General features: G+C 33.9%; 1 protein-coding gene across 6 annotated transcripts; it reads left to right on the top strand.

The window, feature by feature from the left end:
* Nucleotides 1–3,724: 3,724 nt before the first annotated feature.
* LOC108484053 (auxin response factor 3-like) lies at nucleotides 3,725–9,576 on the top strand. 6 transcript variants are annotated; one of them, XM_017787677.2, is made up of 11 exons: nucleotides 3,729–4,740; nucleotides 5,191–5,247; nucleotides 5,519–5,701; nucleotides 5,841–5,925; nucleotides 6,068–6,158; nucleotides 6,229–6,393; nucleotides 7,042–7,161; nucleotides 7,279–7,354; nucleotides 7,921–8,080; nucleotides 8,156–8,637; nucleotides 8,746–9,576. In XM_017787677.2, the coding sequence occupies exons 1-11, from the start codon at nucleotides 4,444–4,446 to the stop codon at nucleotides 9,142–9,144; spliced, it is 2,115 nt and encodes a 704-aa protein (XP_017643166.1). In that variant the 5' UTR covers nucleotides 3,729–4,443; the 3' UTR covers nucleotides 9,145–9,576. The 6 variants fall into 6 exon arrangements, with proteins under 6 accessions (XP_052886118.1, XP_017643165.1, XP_052886119.1 ...); XM_017787676.2 differs by having other exon boundaries at nucleotides 3,727–4,740; nucleotides 5,531–5,701; nucleotides 8,156–9,576; XM_053030159.1 differs by having other exon boundaries at nucleotides 3,728–4,740; nucleotides 7,042–7,354.
* The last annotated feature ends 8,896 nt before the right edge of the window (nucleotides 9,577–18,472 follow it).

Here is an 18,472-nt window from a genome sequence, read left to right as displayed (position 1 = left end):
TTAAAGGCATTTGTTAATTTTTTTATTATTTTAGAAGCATTTGCTTGTTAAGTTACATCTATCTTAGTATTATTTAAGCCTACATATTTTTTAAAATTTATTTTCAATTTGTTGGAAAATGTTTATTTTGATTTTTTTAGTATTTTTGATGTATTATATATATTTAAAAATTATATAAAAATAATATAAAATTAATACTGAGTGGTAGCCTGTGTTTTAGCATTTTTATTCGGGTTGGCATTGGGTAAAATTTTAAGTCCATTTTTCGAGCCCGGCCTAGGCGCATTGGGTAAAATTTTAAGTCCATTTTTCGAGCCCGGCCTAGCTTAGGCCCAAAAACGGGCCTGATTTTTTAGTTGAGTCTGGCTCGGCCTGGCTCATGAGCACCTCTACTTATAACTTTTGATATGGATTTATGGATGGTTAAAATTTACATCTTTGCCTTTTTCTCAAAAAAATTAAAAATTTTACAATTTAGTCTATGTACTTCTCATCTTTCCAATTTAGTCCAAATGTGCTTTTCATCTCACTAACATATAATATAATATGTTTCTATTTTTAAAATATTCAATTTTTCCCATTTTGGTCAAATAAGCAATTTAATCTCTAATATTTTCAAAATCTGCAATTTGGTGCTTGTACCTTATTTTTCTTTCTGAAATTTCTTTCCATTAATTCTCATATCCAAAATCACATTATTCTTTGAATAATCCCTTTTATAACTTGTTCTCCAAATTTTCCTACAAATTCACTTATCCAACATTGGTGTAGCGCCAAGTGCCAAATAAAAAATTTTGAGATGCTATACTTATTTTTTTAAGATGAGAAAAATTAAAATTGCAAAGAATTTCAAAATGCATCATTTTAAAAGTGTTAATGCTTATAGCTATTTGGTTCAGAAAAATATCTTTTGAAAATTATTGAACGGAAAAAATGGTTTCATATTTGTCAAATAATTTTGTAAATCTTATGACATTCAGTAACGTGGAGAGAAACATACTTGGGTTTATATAGAAATAAGATCAAGAGGAAGAAAAAAAAGAAGAAAAAGAAAGATGAATGATGAGGATTAGACCTGCTCATGAGTCGGGTTACCCGGCCCGGCCCGAAGGCTCATTCAAAATGTGGGAGGGTTTGAGTAAAAATATAGGCCTAAAAAATAGGCTTGGACAAAAAAATAAGGCCCGTTTAAAAAACGGACTGGGCCTCGGGTAAGGTATTTTTGGCCCTAGCGTGGCCCGGACCGACCCTACCCGAATTGACTAAATGTCAAAAAAATCTACTTTTTTTTAATGTTATTTTATTATTGTTTTCTCCTTATTTTGCTACCATATTACTATTATGTTGCTACAATTTTATTGTTATTATTTAGATATTGTATAAAACTTATTTTATTATTAAATTTATTATTATTTTAAAGGCATTTGTTAATTTTGTTATTATTTTAGAAGTATTTGCTTGTTAAGTTGCATCTATCTTAGTGCTATTTAAGTTTACATATTTTTTAAATTTTATTTTCAATTTGTTGAGAAATATTTATATTGATTTTTAGTATTTTGATGTATTACATATATTTAAAAATAATATAAAATTAATACTGAAATGACGGGCCGGGCCAAAGGTTTTAGAATTTTTATTTGAGTCAGACTTTGACAAAATTTTAGGCCCGGTCCAATCCAAACCCAATGAATGAGCTTAAATTTTTAGTTGAGCCCGATCTGAACCCAATTCGATCCGCCATGAACACCTTTAAGAAGGATATTCAAATGGAAAATTATACAATTTATATTAGAATTGTGAAAAGTAATAAAATTAGGTTTAGATAGAGAAGAAATAAGTTGGTCAATCAGTGTTGAGTTTGTTCATTGGGAAGGGGAGCATAATAAATACATCTTTATATGAGATAATATTATCTTTACATGAGAGAAAAAAAAATTCAAATTTTATTTTAAAACACTACAAGGGTGAACTTCAGATTTCAAGTGCCCAAAACCAAATTCTCTAGACATTCTTGATGAAATTTTCTGGACACAAATAATTTTCCTAAAGACTAATATATGATTGTAATTGTTAACCATTGACTAAACTAAGGCTTAATTAGCTTGAACTATATTGGTTTTATTTCACTTATGTATTTAAAGTATTTTTTTTGAAATATGGCTTAATTGTCTCATTTTATTTATAAAGTGTGTAACATCCAATAAAAATATGACACATGCCTTGTTTTTATTGGTTGACATAGTGTTTTAGTTTGAAAAAGATGAAATTGATAGTTTAGATACTACTTTTAACCCCTCAAAAATTTTTTTTACATAAATAGGAAAAGTTGTATAGTTTGAGAAGTGATTTTGCATTTAAGCCTTAAACTAAAGAGCTTCTTTCTTATTTTATGCATTCCGAATAAAATGGTATTGTTTGGATTCAAAATATTTTAGGTACCCCATAATCTCACAATCCCATATCATGTTACTGTATTTAAATATAAAGTATAATCTCAATACAACTTATCCCTTAAATTAAATTATCTAAGCGTAATATGAAAATTTGGACAAATTTACCATTTATTTATTTTATATTGGTTGGAGTTGTTATGCAGCCTAACAACAGTGTTTTTGTCTACTATTACAATTTTTTTCCGTGTTTGTTTGCAATTAAGGGTAGAGACTAATGGTTAAGTTTTTTTTTATTTAAAAATACTTTTAAAAATTTAATTTAAGAGTTAAATGTTTAGTATTGTTGTAAAAGAATATTTTAGAGAAATAAAATTTTTATTTTACACACGATATTGTGAAATAAAATATATATTTAAAAAATAAAGTTTAATTTCTTTAATATTATTATATTTTAGTAAAGGTATAAAAATATTTCATTATTAATATTTTGATATAAAATATAAATTTTAAATATATTTAAATAATTAATATTAATTATTTATAAAATTTAATTTAAATATATTATCTATATTTCAAATATTAAAATATAAATAATGATAAATCCAATATAAATATTATATACAATACATCATATTATAAATAAAAATTAAAAATATCATTTAACTCTGTTGGTAATCAACATTTTATTAAAATATGAGGAAAGTTTAGGTGCCTTAACTGACGCAAAACCCATTTTATTTACTTATTTTATAATAAATAATTTATATTTTAGGTGGTATCCCTTGTACCTGACGCGACACCACCTTTAACTACAATAAATATATTATTTTCATAATTAATTTAGAATTTACACTATTTTTAAAATTAATTATTTTTAATATTATTGTATTAAATTTCCTAAAATTGAAGTTTCAACTTAATGTTTGCACCTTAACATTGGGTCTTAAATTGACGCATAGACTAGTTTTATATATATATATATAACAGAGAATAGCTACGTATGAAGGGAATTCCTTTCATGATTAATACACAAAATCCCATATTGGTCAGCCATAATTACCTGCATCTCTCATTGCTTTTTATTCAAGAAAACAAACCACCATAATGGCCTACAAGACTCTGCATCAAAGTCAATACTTATGGCCAAGCAAGAATCATAGAAGAGGCGATCGATACTGTAATCCTTTATCATTAATATATAAATATATGGTTATTGCAACTTGGCAAGTTGGACAAATCCATGATTTATAGTTTGAAGTTGGAAAAAGTTTATCGCTTTAATGTTACTGTATAATTATGATCTCAAAATATTAAAATGTTAATTATTTGAAGCTGTAACATTTAAATATTAAAAATATTTGCAATTCTATCCCAAAGAAGTACCTCAAAAAGGGAGGTTTAATGGGGATAGAGATGAGTGAGATTTGGGCGAGTAGAAGGTGACAGAATGGACATCCGCCCGGAAATACAGGGAGCCGTACTGCAACACACTCAGCTTTCATTTTTATATTTTAAAATTATACACAATTAAAACTCTAAAACAAAGTTAAAACCCCACTTAATAAAAGCTCTTTCTTTCACCCTTCCTGCCACACATCACTCTCACCAGTGGCAGCATTTGCAGCAGCAGTAGTTGCAGTCATGCAGCACTGCTACTGCTTACCTTGCAGTCAAGAACCACCCCACCACCAAATATATATGTATATACAAACACCTTTACTATATCTATTTATTATAGATACTGAAGTTTTTTTTTTTTTTGTGTGTGTGTGTGTTTTAATTGTAATTTCCTAATTAATTAAAGGTAATAAAGAGGCTTGATTTGATTTGTTAGACAAAATAGACTAAAACCCATCACCCCTCTCTTTAAAAAAAAAAATTTGTGTTTTTTGAGGTCTTGACTTAATTTCTCTGTTCTTTTTGCAATGCCAAAAACCCATTTCTTTCTAAGCTCTGAAAATGCAGTCATGAAAAACCCTCTTCTTCATATCTCGCTACTTACCTTTTCCAGGAAAATCATTTCTTTCTAAGCTTATATTTTTAAATACCAATGGGGGGATTAATCGATCTGAACTCTACGGAAGACGATGAAACGCCATTATCTGGTTCTTTGTCTCCATCTTCATCTTCAGCTTCCGTGTTAAGTGCCCCTGGTTCTGGTTCTTCTGTTTGTTTAGAACTTTGGCATGCGTGTGCTGGTCCACTTATATCTTTGCCAAAGAGAGGAAATGTAGTGGTGTACTTCCCTCAAGGCCACTTGGAACAAGTTTCCGATTTTTCCGGTGTAGCTGCAGCTTATGATCTCCCTCCCCACGTGTTTTGTCTGGTTGTTGATGTCAAGCTCCATGTAAGCTATCTATACATGTGTTTTATAAACTGTCACTCCATCTTGTGTGTTCTATATATTATCTTTGTCTAATGAATGCGTTGTCGAGGTTTGGGGTTGTGGGAAAATTTTCCTTTTTCTGAGTTTGTATTCTCGAGGACTATTTCGAAGGGGAGAGCTTTAAAGTCCGTATTTTTTTTTGTGCTTTTATGGGTTTGGTTCTTCCATATTTTTTTTTTTGGGGGGGGGGGGGAGGGAGGGTGATTGCGTCTGGATTTGATGTAGTATTCCAGAGAATTGACTTTGTGAAATTGGTTTTATCATGTGAAATCGAGTGTTTCGAGTATTTGGAATTGATTTTATTTTTTACTTGATTTGTTTTCCCCGACAATGATAGGGGACAAAGGACAGTGGTGCAGTTGTTATTCTTAGAATGTGGATTTGCAATGAAATGTTTGTTCTTGTTGGCAGGCTGAGGGTGCCACAGATGAGGTTTACGCCCAAGTTTCATTGGTTCCTGAAACGGAGGTGGGTTTTATTCTAGCTCCTTGTTTTGCTTGGTTAATGGTTGCTTATAAAAGTAGTATGAACAGAAAATTATATTCAGTTTGGTCCATAGGCAATACCGTTATTCTGAATTAGAAATATTGTCCAAAGATCAGTTGAACTTAATTCTTACATTTGGTGTCATTTTGTTGGTTTGATGTGCTTGTTGCTTCTCGTTTCATTTTCAAGGTGCCATTTTTCTCTTGTTAACTCAATTTTTTTTGTGTAAATTACTAAATTATGCCTTTTGTAGCAATCTGAGCAGAAGTTGGAGGGAGGGAAGACTGAGGCAGATGGTGAAGAGGAGGATACTGAAACCAATATCAAGTCAACCACGCCCCATATGTTCTGCAAGACACTAACCGCTTCCGATACCAGCACGCATGGTGGCTTCTCTGTTCCTCGTCGAGCTGCCGAGGACTGCTTTCCTCCCTTGGTAATTTTCTTGCACTTTCTCCTTGTATTGTCTTTAACTTTTCATTGCTTATTTCAATGTATATTTACAACAGTTCATTATGTTTTTGTAAAGCAATCTTCAGTGTATCTTTTTGAGTTTAACTAGATTGGTATTGTAGGACTATAATCAGCAAAGGCCCTCACAAGAGCTTGTTGCGAAAGACCTGCATGGTTCTGAATGGAGATTTCGACACATCTATAGGGGTATGCACTAGTTATCGGGTGCATTTTAACGCAAAGTTCCACATTATGGATTTCCATTCTCAGAACAAAGGCATGTAGGTCAGAGCCTTGATTAGCTGTTCATTTCTCTATTTGCTGTTAAATATAGTTTTGGTTTGAGTAGGTCAACCACGGAGACATTTGCTGACTTCCGGATGGAGTGCATTTGTAAATAAGAAGAAGCTTGTCTCTGGAGATGCGGTGCTTTTTCTGAGGTTACAAATATTCCCTATGTGAAGTTCTAACTAATATCCTACAGGAGTTCTTATATGGTGTCCATGGCAGGGGTGAAGGTGGAGAACTGAGGCTTGGAATCCGAAGAGCTGCTCAAATTAAAGATGGCTCTTCTTTTCCATCATCTTGCAGCCAGCAGTTGAATTGCAGCAATTTTGCAGATGTGGTTCATGCTATTTCTATGAAAAGTGTATTCAGCATTTACTACAATCCAAGGTATGCCACTGCCCTATTTAGATACTTTACAAGCTATATTCTGAGGACGCAATTTGAAACTTCCAAGTGAACTTTTAGATTCTTTTTCCTTTTTGTGCTATGCTCTGGCCTTGTGGAGGTAAAAGGATTTGAAATGAGAGAATGATACATATACTATGTTTAAATTTATTAAATTTATTGCTTATATTTTTATGCAGCTTATGTGTACTTTGATATGCTCATAAAAACTTGGTCTAAACCTTGAAGTGGCTCATGGGGCTCGCATTTTCACTTGTTTTCTCAAGATTCTGTTCACTTAAAGCCTGAATCACACTGTATATTATTTGTATATCCTCTTAGTATCCCAAAATAATTTATGCATGATGCAGAAGTTTTGAGAAATCATCTTTAGTTTAGATATATAGTGTTCTATATACAAGTTGATATTATTTTTAGAAAATCTCCATAGGCTTAACTCTTGATTCTCATGTTAATTGCCATTTGTCCTATATCTCATTGGTGGTTAGTTCTTTGTGAGGAATGCGTGCATAATGTACTCTTAAGCTTCTTGTTTTCTTTAATTTGTATATTTTAGTTATTCTTGGGATCCTCCTCTACTGTCACTTTCTCGATGTGATCTTAAAGCTAAGATTTTCGATGATGTACTAGGGCCAGTTCATCGGACTTCATAATACCCGTGCATAAATTCTGGAAGTGTCTTGATCCCTCATTTTCTATTGGAATGAGGTTCAAAATGCAATTTGAAGCTGAAGATGCAGCAGAAAGAAGGTACAACCTTATTGAATCTCCAACTCTTGAGTTCAAATTATTTGATTTTCAGCCTAAAGAGGAGAGCAAAGACCTACTCTACCATGTGGTGAAGGCCTTAATTGATTTTTCTTGCAGACACTCAGGAGTAATAACTGGAATTAGTGATATAAATCCTGTTCAATGGCCTGGTTCAAAATGGAGATGCCTGATGGTATAGCAGCACTTGCTTATATATGATATAGTATCGTACAAGTTTCTAATTTGAGTGTCTTTTGGTCGTAAGCGTATACTATTGTCAGAATAATGTTCCTGTTGACACCTAACTGTCAGGTTATTAGTAGAAAAAAGGGTTTATCTGTTAACCCTTTGCCACAGTAATTATGCATAACTCTTAATCATTCCTGTTACTTTTTTAACCCTCGTCTCTATCCATCCTTGGAAGTTAAGTTGGTAAATCTTTTGTTGTATAATAGTTCCTGCCTTGCTGTTTCTAGGAAGTAATCGTTATAACTACTAAAACACTATGTACCTAGGGAAGTACATATGGAAGGTCCTTTGACTTCTCAAACTGAAATATGATGTTGAGTTTCTCAACTTGTGGATCTTAGCATGATTGTTTTGGATTGCTTAGACATGGTCTTGGTGCTTTGTCATCCCTGTTAGAAAATATGTTGAAAGTCTCATTAGTTTATGATTTTTATCAGAAATTTACTAGAGTCAATCTAATATTTCTTTCTGGCTAGGGACAATTTAAAAGTTCTGGCTCATTTTTTGTAGGTAAGGTGGGATGATATTGATGCCAACAGGCATAGTAGGGTTTCTCCCTGGGAAATTGAGCCATCTGGTTCAGTTTCCGGTTCTAACAGCTTGATCTCTCCTGGTTCAAAAAGGAACCGAGTTGGATTTCCTTCAGGAAATTCTGAATTTATGGTTCCTGGTAGGTTTTTCTGCATAACTAATACTCTCTTTTGTGTCAAACGATAGTATTTGACATAGTCCGTTCTTTTAACAGATGGAATTAGAGCATCAGACTTTGGGGAGTCTTTGTGGTCCCAGGTATTGCAAGTTCAAGAAAATCTGGGTTTTAACTCTCTTTATGATGGTTCTGATAGTCCGAATATGCATTGGTCTGAAATAAGGCGTTGCATTCCTGGTTCTATTGGTTCTGATTTTTCTGCAATAGGAAATATTGGTAGAGACTCACTGGTGAGTCCTGATATTTCCCGTAAAAGTGTAGGCTTTGGGGAATCTTTCCGATTCCATAAGGTCTTGCAAGGTCAAGAAATTTTTGTGTCCCCTCCATATAGAAATGGTTCAACTGCAGATGAAACTCAAGAAAATGACGCTTTTGGTCTCGCTGATGTTGGTCAGCTGTCGGGAACTAGAAGTGGATGGTCTTCCTTGATGCAGAGGTATAATACTCATAGTCGTACACGACCATCTGCACCATCTACACAAACGTCCTCACCATCTTCAGTGTTAACGTTCCTACAAGTGAGCAATCCAATTCTGAATTTCAGTCCTATTTATAATTCTAATAACCAAAAAAGGGAACAGGGAGTTAACAAACAAAGTTCTTTTCATGCACCTGAAATATACAAGGGAAAGCTATTTCCATCTTCATCCAGTGAACATGATTCCCGTGCGAGGGATCTTGGAAGCACAGATTTATTCGGTCATTCTATTGGTTCTGTTCAACTTGGTTTTGCTCCACCTCTAGCAGCTCAACCAGTATTCAGGACTAGTCAAGAATTAGATTCCTCCTGTAAAAGTAGCTGCAGACTTTTTGGTTTCTCCTTGACTGAGGGAAGACATGATGCTAGCAAGGAAGAAGACGTGGTACAAGCAACCTCATCATTGGCGCCTGGAGCGATTTTACCTTGTGTTAGGGAAGAGTTTCACCCAAAGCCTTCGTCGGTGACGGACACAGTTGGAAGCAATTATACTGAAGTAAGCAATCTCTATGCTGTCAGAGATATGGTTTTAGATATTGCATTGTAGACTAGTCGTGAAAGGCAGATCCACAAATGAGTTCCATAGACAGGGAAATAGAGCGTTTTACAATCAAGTTGAAAACCTGGAAGCATTAGATTCCACGGTGCCTTTGCTGTGGATAAAGAGGTTTCATACAACTTGAAGAGTGGTTGGTTGGAAAAATGTTTCATTTTTGTGGTAAGCTTTCAAGCTGTTGGCGGACTTTCAAGGTGGTGGTGTTATTAAAATCAAGACTATGTTTTGAGTCTCGACTTCTATACTGATGAATATGCTGCTGCAAGAAGATGCCTACAGTTGGTGAAGTGATTGTTTATTTTGATTCTATGAATCTAGCGTTATGACCTAAAACTGAAAATTTTTGTAAATATTTTATTAAAGCACTTGGAGTTTATCTTAAACTGCAAGTATTAAGCTTTCTGATGGTTTTCTATTCTAAAACCTAAGCTGTTCTATTGTATATTTCCACGGCTGAGTCTGACCAACCCCCACTGCAGACATGGAGATTGTCATGTTTCTTGAAGCACAACCCTGTAATAAGCTGGTGAGGAAACAATGTATTGGGCCAAACAGCCAGCAAAACCGAGTCCTGATACCTTGATCAAGGCGTAGGCCCATGCCTTTAACTCTCTTCCATGGGGGCATCATCATCTACCTGGACATCACCGTACAAAAATTTAGTGCACGCACGTTAGTAACATATTATTTGAAGACAAATCAGAAATGTTGACTTCGAGTTTAAATGCCAGAATAAGTCGGTAACTTACCGTCAAAATCTGACGGCACCCAATCCACCTACATACTAGATAAGGTCCACGAAGAGTTGACTGTCCCAAATTTTCTGTGCGAAATAAATTTCCGTTGATGTAAAATAACATAACAACAAATGCCTGAAGCCCACATAGCATAAGGCTTTAAAAACCTTTAACAACAAAATAAACAATTGAAACTCAAGAGTTAACACATGAAAAGGATTAGGTATGCACGCATGACCACGGACTAGCCATGTGGAATGGGAACCAACTTTGTAAATCCCGGAAAAGAATTCAAAAGTGACCCTAAAACAAAACTCCGGAAATTAAAGCCCTTCACGACTCTAGCTAATGCATTGATACCCATTGTTTGCAATAGAGTGAATTGGGAGCTCCCCAGACCACAAAAATAGAGTGGTTATATATTAGCTCACACCAATCTCTCGAATACTAGAGGGCACAAAGGTGGCTAAACCCTTTGCACAAAACAAAGCCTAAGTTGCCCAAACCAGAGGCTTAAAACTGAAAAGATTCGAGCTGTTCAGCTAAAAATTCTATCGAAAACAGTTACTTCCAGCTAAATATGTGTTGTAAATAGTTACCTGGTAAATAAAAAAAGTTATTTTCAACTAATTCTAATTAAAAAAAATTGATGCGAATGAACAACAGTCTACCAAGCTTGTGGAATGATTTTTTTCGATAAATGTTCATATAGATGGGCGTGTGCGGAAGAGGATCATAAGTTTGTTTAAGTCATAGATTTGGTCCAGGGTCCTAGACGAATGAAAAACTCAGAGTTTGATTCAACTTGAAACATATACAAATTCAAGTTAGATCTAAAAATATTAAAGGAATAGATAATTAAGATAAAAATTAAATAAATTAAAGATTTGAATAATTAAACAGGGAAAAATAGAATAAAATGAAAATACAGAACATAGAATAATTAAGATGATGGGTAGAAGTTTTAAGTAGTATTGGAAGATGAATTCACAATGCTCTTTAAACGGCTCTAATTTTTCCTCCAAAACAAAAAATTTGGCAAGAAAAAACTTGAAGATGATCCTCACAATTAGGGGTGAGCGTTCAATCGAATCGAGTAAAAAAAATTCAAGTTAATCGAGTTCACAAGTCCTATTTTATCATTCTAACTCAATTCAAAAATTTTTCGAATCGAGTGAAACTAATTCGAGTTAAATTAAAAAGTTTAAATATGTCAAATAAAAATATTGTTACAAGATGACTAATTCCATGTTAGAGCACACAAACTTAAAACCATATATATTTGAAAAATTTTCAAAGCAAAAAAAAAAAAAAGATACTTGAGCATGATACATTTGAATCATTAATTAGGTCCCAAAATTATTATTTTAGAAAATTTTTAAAATTTTTACTTTTTATATTTTTAGAATTTTTAACAATATAAAATTTGAATTTTTATAAATATTTTGAATTTTGAAAATTATTTTAATTATTTTGTAATTTTGTTAATAAAGATCAATTTGCTTATTTTCAAAGTCGACAAGGACCAAGATAGTAATTATACCAATCATTATTCAATTATTTGAGTTATTTGAATGATGAAATTCAAGTCATTTTGAACTCGAACTGAATTGAGTTATTCGAGTTCACTCGAATAATTCGAATAACTCAAAATTTATTTTTTTCAATTTTTCAATCGAATCGAGTTTTGTTCATATCTCGCTGCAATCTAAAAAGATTATTAAAACTATTTTAAAAGAAAACTCAAAAGAAATTCTTAAAAAAAAATTCAAAGAGAATTTTATCAACTCAAAGTGAATAATGAATAAATTCATTGTTTACAATGAAAAACCTTTATATAGGTTAGCTAAGTAAATTCAAATAAAACTCTTAAGTATCTTGAAACTTTAATTAATCAAAATAAGAAGTTTAACATAAAACTCCTAAATAACTTAAAATACTTAAAAATTATCCAAATTTGAAATAAATAAATAATAAATTAATAAAATTAATAAATACAATATTGAGCTCATATATAATAAAAATTAAGTCTAAAACTCGAATCGAATATGATTTAAACTCGAATAAAAAGTCCAAAACTCGTAATTTCCATAATATTTTTGTCCAAAAATTCTGTTCGCACAATCTTTACTAATACAATTATAACTTGAGCTCCCGAACTCAAACTAGTGATTCAAAGTGCATTTTGAAGTTAATAGATAGTTCTTCCAACACTATGTAGATATGTAAACCCATAAATTTCTGGATCCCATCCAAAAATTCGTCGCAAGTTGACTAATCTTTTCAACTTGAAAATTGGCAGCTTGGTTGGATTGACTTCAATGAACTTCATTCCTTCTCTGCATGTATCATTCTCCATTCCTCAAAAAGATTCATCCTTATTGTCTTTGATCAAATCTTGATTTGATTTGTTTGGCCTTTGACCTTGTTATTGGAGCCTAAGGTAGTGTAGACTCATCACATCCATGGGCCTTGAGACTCACATCATTGCCCCCTTTCTCAAGAAGATTCGTCCTCGAATCATTAGGTGTAGAAAAAGAAAAAGGATTTGAATTAATAACAATAAAGGCAATCAAATATTTACCTGTGTTTTCCTATACACCAAAACTATCTCTAGGGTCAAATACATGATTTTGATCTCCCAAATTAGTATGATCAAATACCTCTCCTTCAAAAACAAATAATTAACAATAGACAAAGAAATGTAAGTTACATGAGTGTTCAAGTAAAAAATAACCTGTGACTGTCTTTGAATATGCATAGTCATCTATAAAAATTTTCAATGATAAGGCAAGAATTTCACATAATAATAAAAATCAATAAGGTTAATATTATTATGTAAAAATTCATCGTTAAAGATTAAGGTAGAAAATATTGTTTCAAGATCAAATGCATAATATTTTTTAATAAACCTATCAAACGCAAAAAAAGTACCATTCACAAACCTAGATAAACCCATAAAATCAATTGAATTTTCAGACCAAGGTTTAATGAAACTTGACCAACAAGAAAGCATGTCGTAAGGAAATATTTTACAAACAAAATTAGTAACATACTGGCCGCCTCCAAACGTGTGAACATTTAGAGTTAAAATCGTGCAAATAAATATATATATAAATCAAGTGCGATATCTCGTATATCTAACACCCCTTAGCCCGTTAAGAAATGTGGCATATAACGTTCAGCCAGACAAGCCGTCCAACGGACTAAGGTATTATCGGTGGATTCAACTTTACAATTTGACTTAGATTTATTTTTTTTTGAAAAACAACTATGAATATTTCTCTTAGTTAAAAACTATTCTTTTTCTTTCATTTTATAACGCATTAATTTAAAGAAAATCATAGAAATTATGAAAGACAATCTATTATTCATTCACAACCTAGCTGTGGCGTATGCATATAAAGGATAAATTCATAAACAACAAATCCATGAAGTTAGGTGCATACATCTAGAGAAAATGGGCCATTCTTTAAAACATAAATAATACAAATGAAGATAATATTTACATAAGTTGATTATAAAACGGATCTATACGCCATTTGCCCCAAAATAGCTAACCCATGCATGATACAAGAATAAACAAGTGGCTCACTCACAACCACAACTTTGGTGCAGTCCCCTTCAACAAAATCTTTTTCTACTATCAAAACGCCTGTGAAGGAAAACTAATGGAGTAAGTTCAAATGAAATTAGCAAGATCCAAAAATAAACTAAAATAATTTACAAGAATAACGTTAATCAATAGGTACCGTTACCCATAAAAAAATCAAACCTTTTCATGAAACTCTCTCACATAGACACAATACGCTAATTGTCATACACAGTACCCAGACAGACACATTCCACTAACTTAAACACATTACATGGGCAACCACTATCCGCCAAATTATACACACCTTCTACAATCATGCATGTTTACAAATAACCCATCCTTGTGCCAGCCTTAGACCCATATTTCAAAATGTAAGTTGTCTTTCTCGCAATGTAAACGTTCTTTACAATGCCAATTATCTTCAGTTTGAAATTTAGATGACCAATGAGCTAATATTTGTTTGTCAATATTTTACTATGCATGCAAAATATAAAAGACATAAATACAAAAGACATAATAGTGAAATGTGAAATTAACTTTACTTATTTATTCATCGTTTAAATAAATAGAAAATAAATATATGTTTACTACAATATGGACACATTTCCCAATAATTTCCCACTTGCCCTAGTGAAGTAAATGTGTCATGTTTTTCAATCCCATATCCTCGACGTGTTTATTAAAACTCTTAGTTACAAGAGTCTTAGTAAATGGATCCGCAAGGTTACTTTCAGAAGCTACTTTCATCACAACTAAAATTCCTTCGGCTACTACCTCTCATATCAAGTGATTCATTCGATCAATGTGTTTCGTCTTCTTGTGACTTCTCATTTCTTTGGTTTTTGCTATTACAACACCATTATCACAATACAATGTTATACCTTTTTTCATACCTGGAATAATCTTCAAGTTTGATTAAGAACTTTCGAAACCATATTGCTTGTTTTGTTGCCTTAGAAGCAGCTACACTCGGCCTCCATAGTAGAGTTAATAGTGCAAGTTTGTTTTACACTTCCCCATACTATGACTCCACGGCCTAGAACAAATACATTTCTCGTAGTTGATTTCCTTGAATCTTTGTAAGTTTGGAAGTCTGAGTCTGTGTATCCAACAAGAGTAAGGTCCTCCCCAGAATACACAAGCATATAATCCCTTGTTATTTTAAGATACCTTAATATATGCTTTACAGCTTGTCAATGCCTGAGACATAGATTCGCATGGTATCACATTCATAAGGCTTCCAACTGTTGAAGCATGTGGAACCTTACTCATATGCTCTCTTTCTTTCGCTGTCTTAGGACAATCATCTAAAGAAAGATGAAAACTTGATGTAGTCGGCTAAAAGCCTAGCTTCACATCGGTTATTGCAAAATTTTCCAGTACCTTATCAATGTATGAAGCTTGAGATAGAGTTACCGTTTTATTCTTTCGATCTCTAATGATTCGAATTCCAAGAATATAACTAGCTTCACCCAAGTCCTTCATGGTAAACTGTTGAGCTAACCACAGTTTAACCGATGACAATTCTCATACATCGTTTGTGATAAGTAGAATATCATCAACATACGTGCTAGGCCGTGCCCTCAACACGGCTGAGACACACAGCCGTGTCTCTGCTCGTTTGTTCATTACCATACATACTGACTTGTGAAATTTATGTGCAGTGGACACATGGCCATGTAACACGCCCATGGGGCTGATCGTGTGTCACACACGGCCTAGACACATGCCTGTGTGCCTACCCGTGTGGACAATATAAGGCTATTTACCAAGCCCTATGCCACCCTGAAACAAAATTTAATACCAACCAACATATCAAAGTCTAACTTAATATGATTTCTCAATCGACAACCATAGCTAAGGCCTATATACGTTTCATATATTCAACCATGCCAACAATTTTACATTCATGAAAGACTATCTTACATTCGTATAATGACTTTCAAAATTAATCACTTTCATGAACTTATACAAAATGAGTCAAATACTAAAACAAGCCAACACATTTGGCCCCAAAATAAATTCAAGAGTTCCTATACATGCCATATTGAAAATGATAAAACTAGCTATACCAAGTGCTCCTAGGATAGTGTGACTAGCCTCCCCGGCGTAGTCGATGATTCTCGAATTCGTTGGCGACACTATAAGAAAAGGGAAAGGAAAGAGGGTAAGCCTGAGAGCTTAGTAAGTACATATATTCAAATAAGTGTGATTAGAAACACATTCGTCAAACAATGGCTTGTCATACTTAAATGCTGTATCATTTTAAGCTTACTATCTTGCCCTTCACTTCTTTTATACATCTTACTACATCTCATGTAACGCCCCGAGTTTTGGGCCTAGATGAATTGGGCTTTGGGCTTTGGGTTTCATAAAATTTTTAAGTGAGTAAGAAAATGACAAAAGACATGTTGGCTTTAAGGGTTTAAGGAATTTGAAGTGTCTAGGTTTGTTGGAGAAGTTCTGGGTTCGAGTTTTGTGGCAGAGGAATTTTAATTTAATTATTAAAGGAACCAGGGTTGGGAGTAGTTGGGCTTTTAAATAAAAATAGGGGAAAATAGCATCAAAAAGCCTTGTGGGGGAGTGGCTAAGTGACGCCACTTAGAGTGTAGGGAAGTGGTGTTAAAAGCTAACAAGGAGGTCCAAGGTTCGAATCCTAGCTTAGAGTTTTTAGAAGTTTAATTTTGGCCTTCTAGAAGGTTGGAAGTGGCGTGGAAATGGACTCCAATGGAAGTGTTAAGGAAAGAAATCTGAGGAAAAGATCAAGGGGTTATCAGGGAGAAAAACGAGGAGATAAGAAGTGAGGAGTAAGTGGAGCCAAAATGGGAACTTGGGCTTGAGGAGTTCGGCCATAAGGGTTATAAATAGGTGCTGAATGTAATGGTATGAGGCTAATGCCGAAATCTTTTTCTCACCTTGTTGCCAGAAACCCTCTTCCCTAAAAGCCAAAAACCTTTTTGTTTTCTTCCTTTTATTTCTGTCGATTTCTCCAAAAGCCGAAAACCCTTATTCTCCTTTTTATTTTCCTTGTGCCGTTTTCTTTGTTTCACTTTTGGGTTTAGTCGATTCTTCTTCCTCTCTCCTTTGGTGCCGAATAAGCAATTGTTGCCATTCAAATCTTCCAAGGGTCAAATACTCTTCGACCGAATCTAGTGTAAGTGTTTGTTCTTCCAATCGGTTTTGCTAAGAATCTATTACGTTGTTCGTTCCTCACTCTTTTTAATCAACATTGGTAGGGAATTAGTATCGGATGTTGGATTTTAGCTCTCTGCCAAATTGCTCCTTAGGTGTTTTACGGTTTTGGTAAGTATTCCTCTCTTATTGGCTAAGGTTGGCCGAATAGTCTTAAGTGAGATAAGGGGGCGAATTATGTTGGATGCTAGTCACCTAGTATTTGGTTTTAATGAGTAAGATTAATGCAGATCTAGGGAGTACGTGATCAAGGAAAAGCTATTAGGGATTGGTGTTCAAGGTAAGGTTAAGGTGAGGTTTCGATTTTTGGGTAAAATATGTATTAAGCATGCGATTAATGGAAGGGTGATATCATTGTAGGTTGGTGACTAAGGGAATCACGACACACTTGCTTACCAGGTGTGTACATACACTACACACACACTATATATGAATTGGTAAAAGCCGAAATGCCGAATGCCGAAATACTGAAAAGCTAAAATACTGAAAAGCCGAAAGTTCGGCTACGTAGTCTTGCGAGTGAGTGAACACTCATAAGGGGGAGGCCAATAGGTTGCTTGAGACCCACGGGCGATTCCGTGGACTTGGGTTGTGATTTGGCCATATTGGCCAGAATGGGCTAAATGGACCCGATGGGCTGTTGGGCCCATAATAGGCAAAAACTGAATATTGATGCTATGTGATAGGAATTTGTAAGCATGAATATGTGTGACTGGGCCTAACGGGCCATATAAATGTTATTTGGGTCTAATGGGCCATATACAAGTGATTTGGGCCTAATGGGCCATATAAATATGATTGGGCTAAATGGGCCAAATACAGGTATGTGAATTTGTTTGGGTGTTGTAAGGGGTTTTGGGCCTAGTATATGATAACTACATAAGACTTAATTAATATATTGCGACTGTGGACGAGTCAAAGGGTTAAGGTGTGGCAACAGGTATATGCATGTTTAGGACTGGATCTAGGGAGAGCTTGGTAATTAAGCGATCTTAATGACCCACCTCCTCTTCTCTGGAATCCTACCTGGTGCATAGTATTCATTCATCTTAGCTCGCAGGACTTGTTAACAGGTCAAGGTAAGTGAAAACCATAATTAAGGGAAAATTACTAAAATGCCCCTAAGGGCGAAAATGACCAAAATACCTCTAGGTGTTGAATGTAAGTTTTATGGATGTGACATGCATACATGCGATGTTCTGCTTAGGTTGCATATGGGGTGGGAACTATGGAACGAAGGAAGTATATGAGGATAGCATGGTTGCCTGACAATTGTGGATCCACCGAATGCTTTTAAAGCCCAATATGTAAATGAAGGTAGTTTCGCAACTGGGCTACCATTGGTGTATGGGCTGGGTGGGTCAATATCTATATCCCCACATGCTGTGACGGGGGACGGAGCTGGTGTGTAGTGGATGGATAATTTGGATGGGATTGCATTGCATGTTTGATGATTTCTCTTTGAATGCTTGTTTTTCTTCGAATGTTGTACACACTGAATTTGTAAAAACTCACCCCCTCTCTTATTTTATTTTCAGGTGATGCTCAATAGAAGGCTCGATGTTTGGAGGGACTTTGGGTGGCCGACTAGCAAGATAATTCGGACTCGGTTTTTTTTAAGCATTGAAGTTTTTATTTCTTTTTAAGTGTGTTCAGATCAGATTGTAATAAGGTTTTCATTATGTTATTATTACTCAAATTATTATTATTATTTTCATTGTAATTACGAGAAGTTGAACATGGATTTCTTAAATTATAGTATGTTTTCTACATTTTTGCAACTAAATTTTTAAGT

Source organism: Gossypium arboreum, chromosome 6 (genome assembly GCF_025698485.1).
Source record: "Gossypium arboreum isolate Shixiya-1 chromosome 6, ASM2569848v2, whole genome shotgun sequence".
In the NCBI taxonomy this organism is placed as follows: Eukaryota; Viridiplantae; Streptophyta; class Magnoliopsida; order Malvales; family Malvaceae; genus Gossypium; species Gossypium arboreum.
The sequence above is the reverse complement of the archived record's forward strand: the minus strand, read 5'-3'. Positions and strand labels throughout refer to the sequence as shown.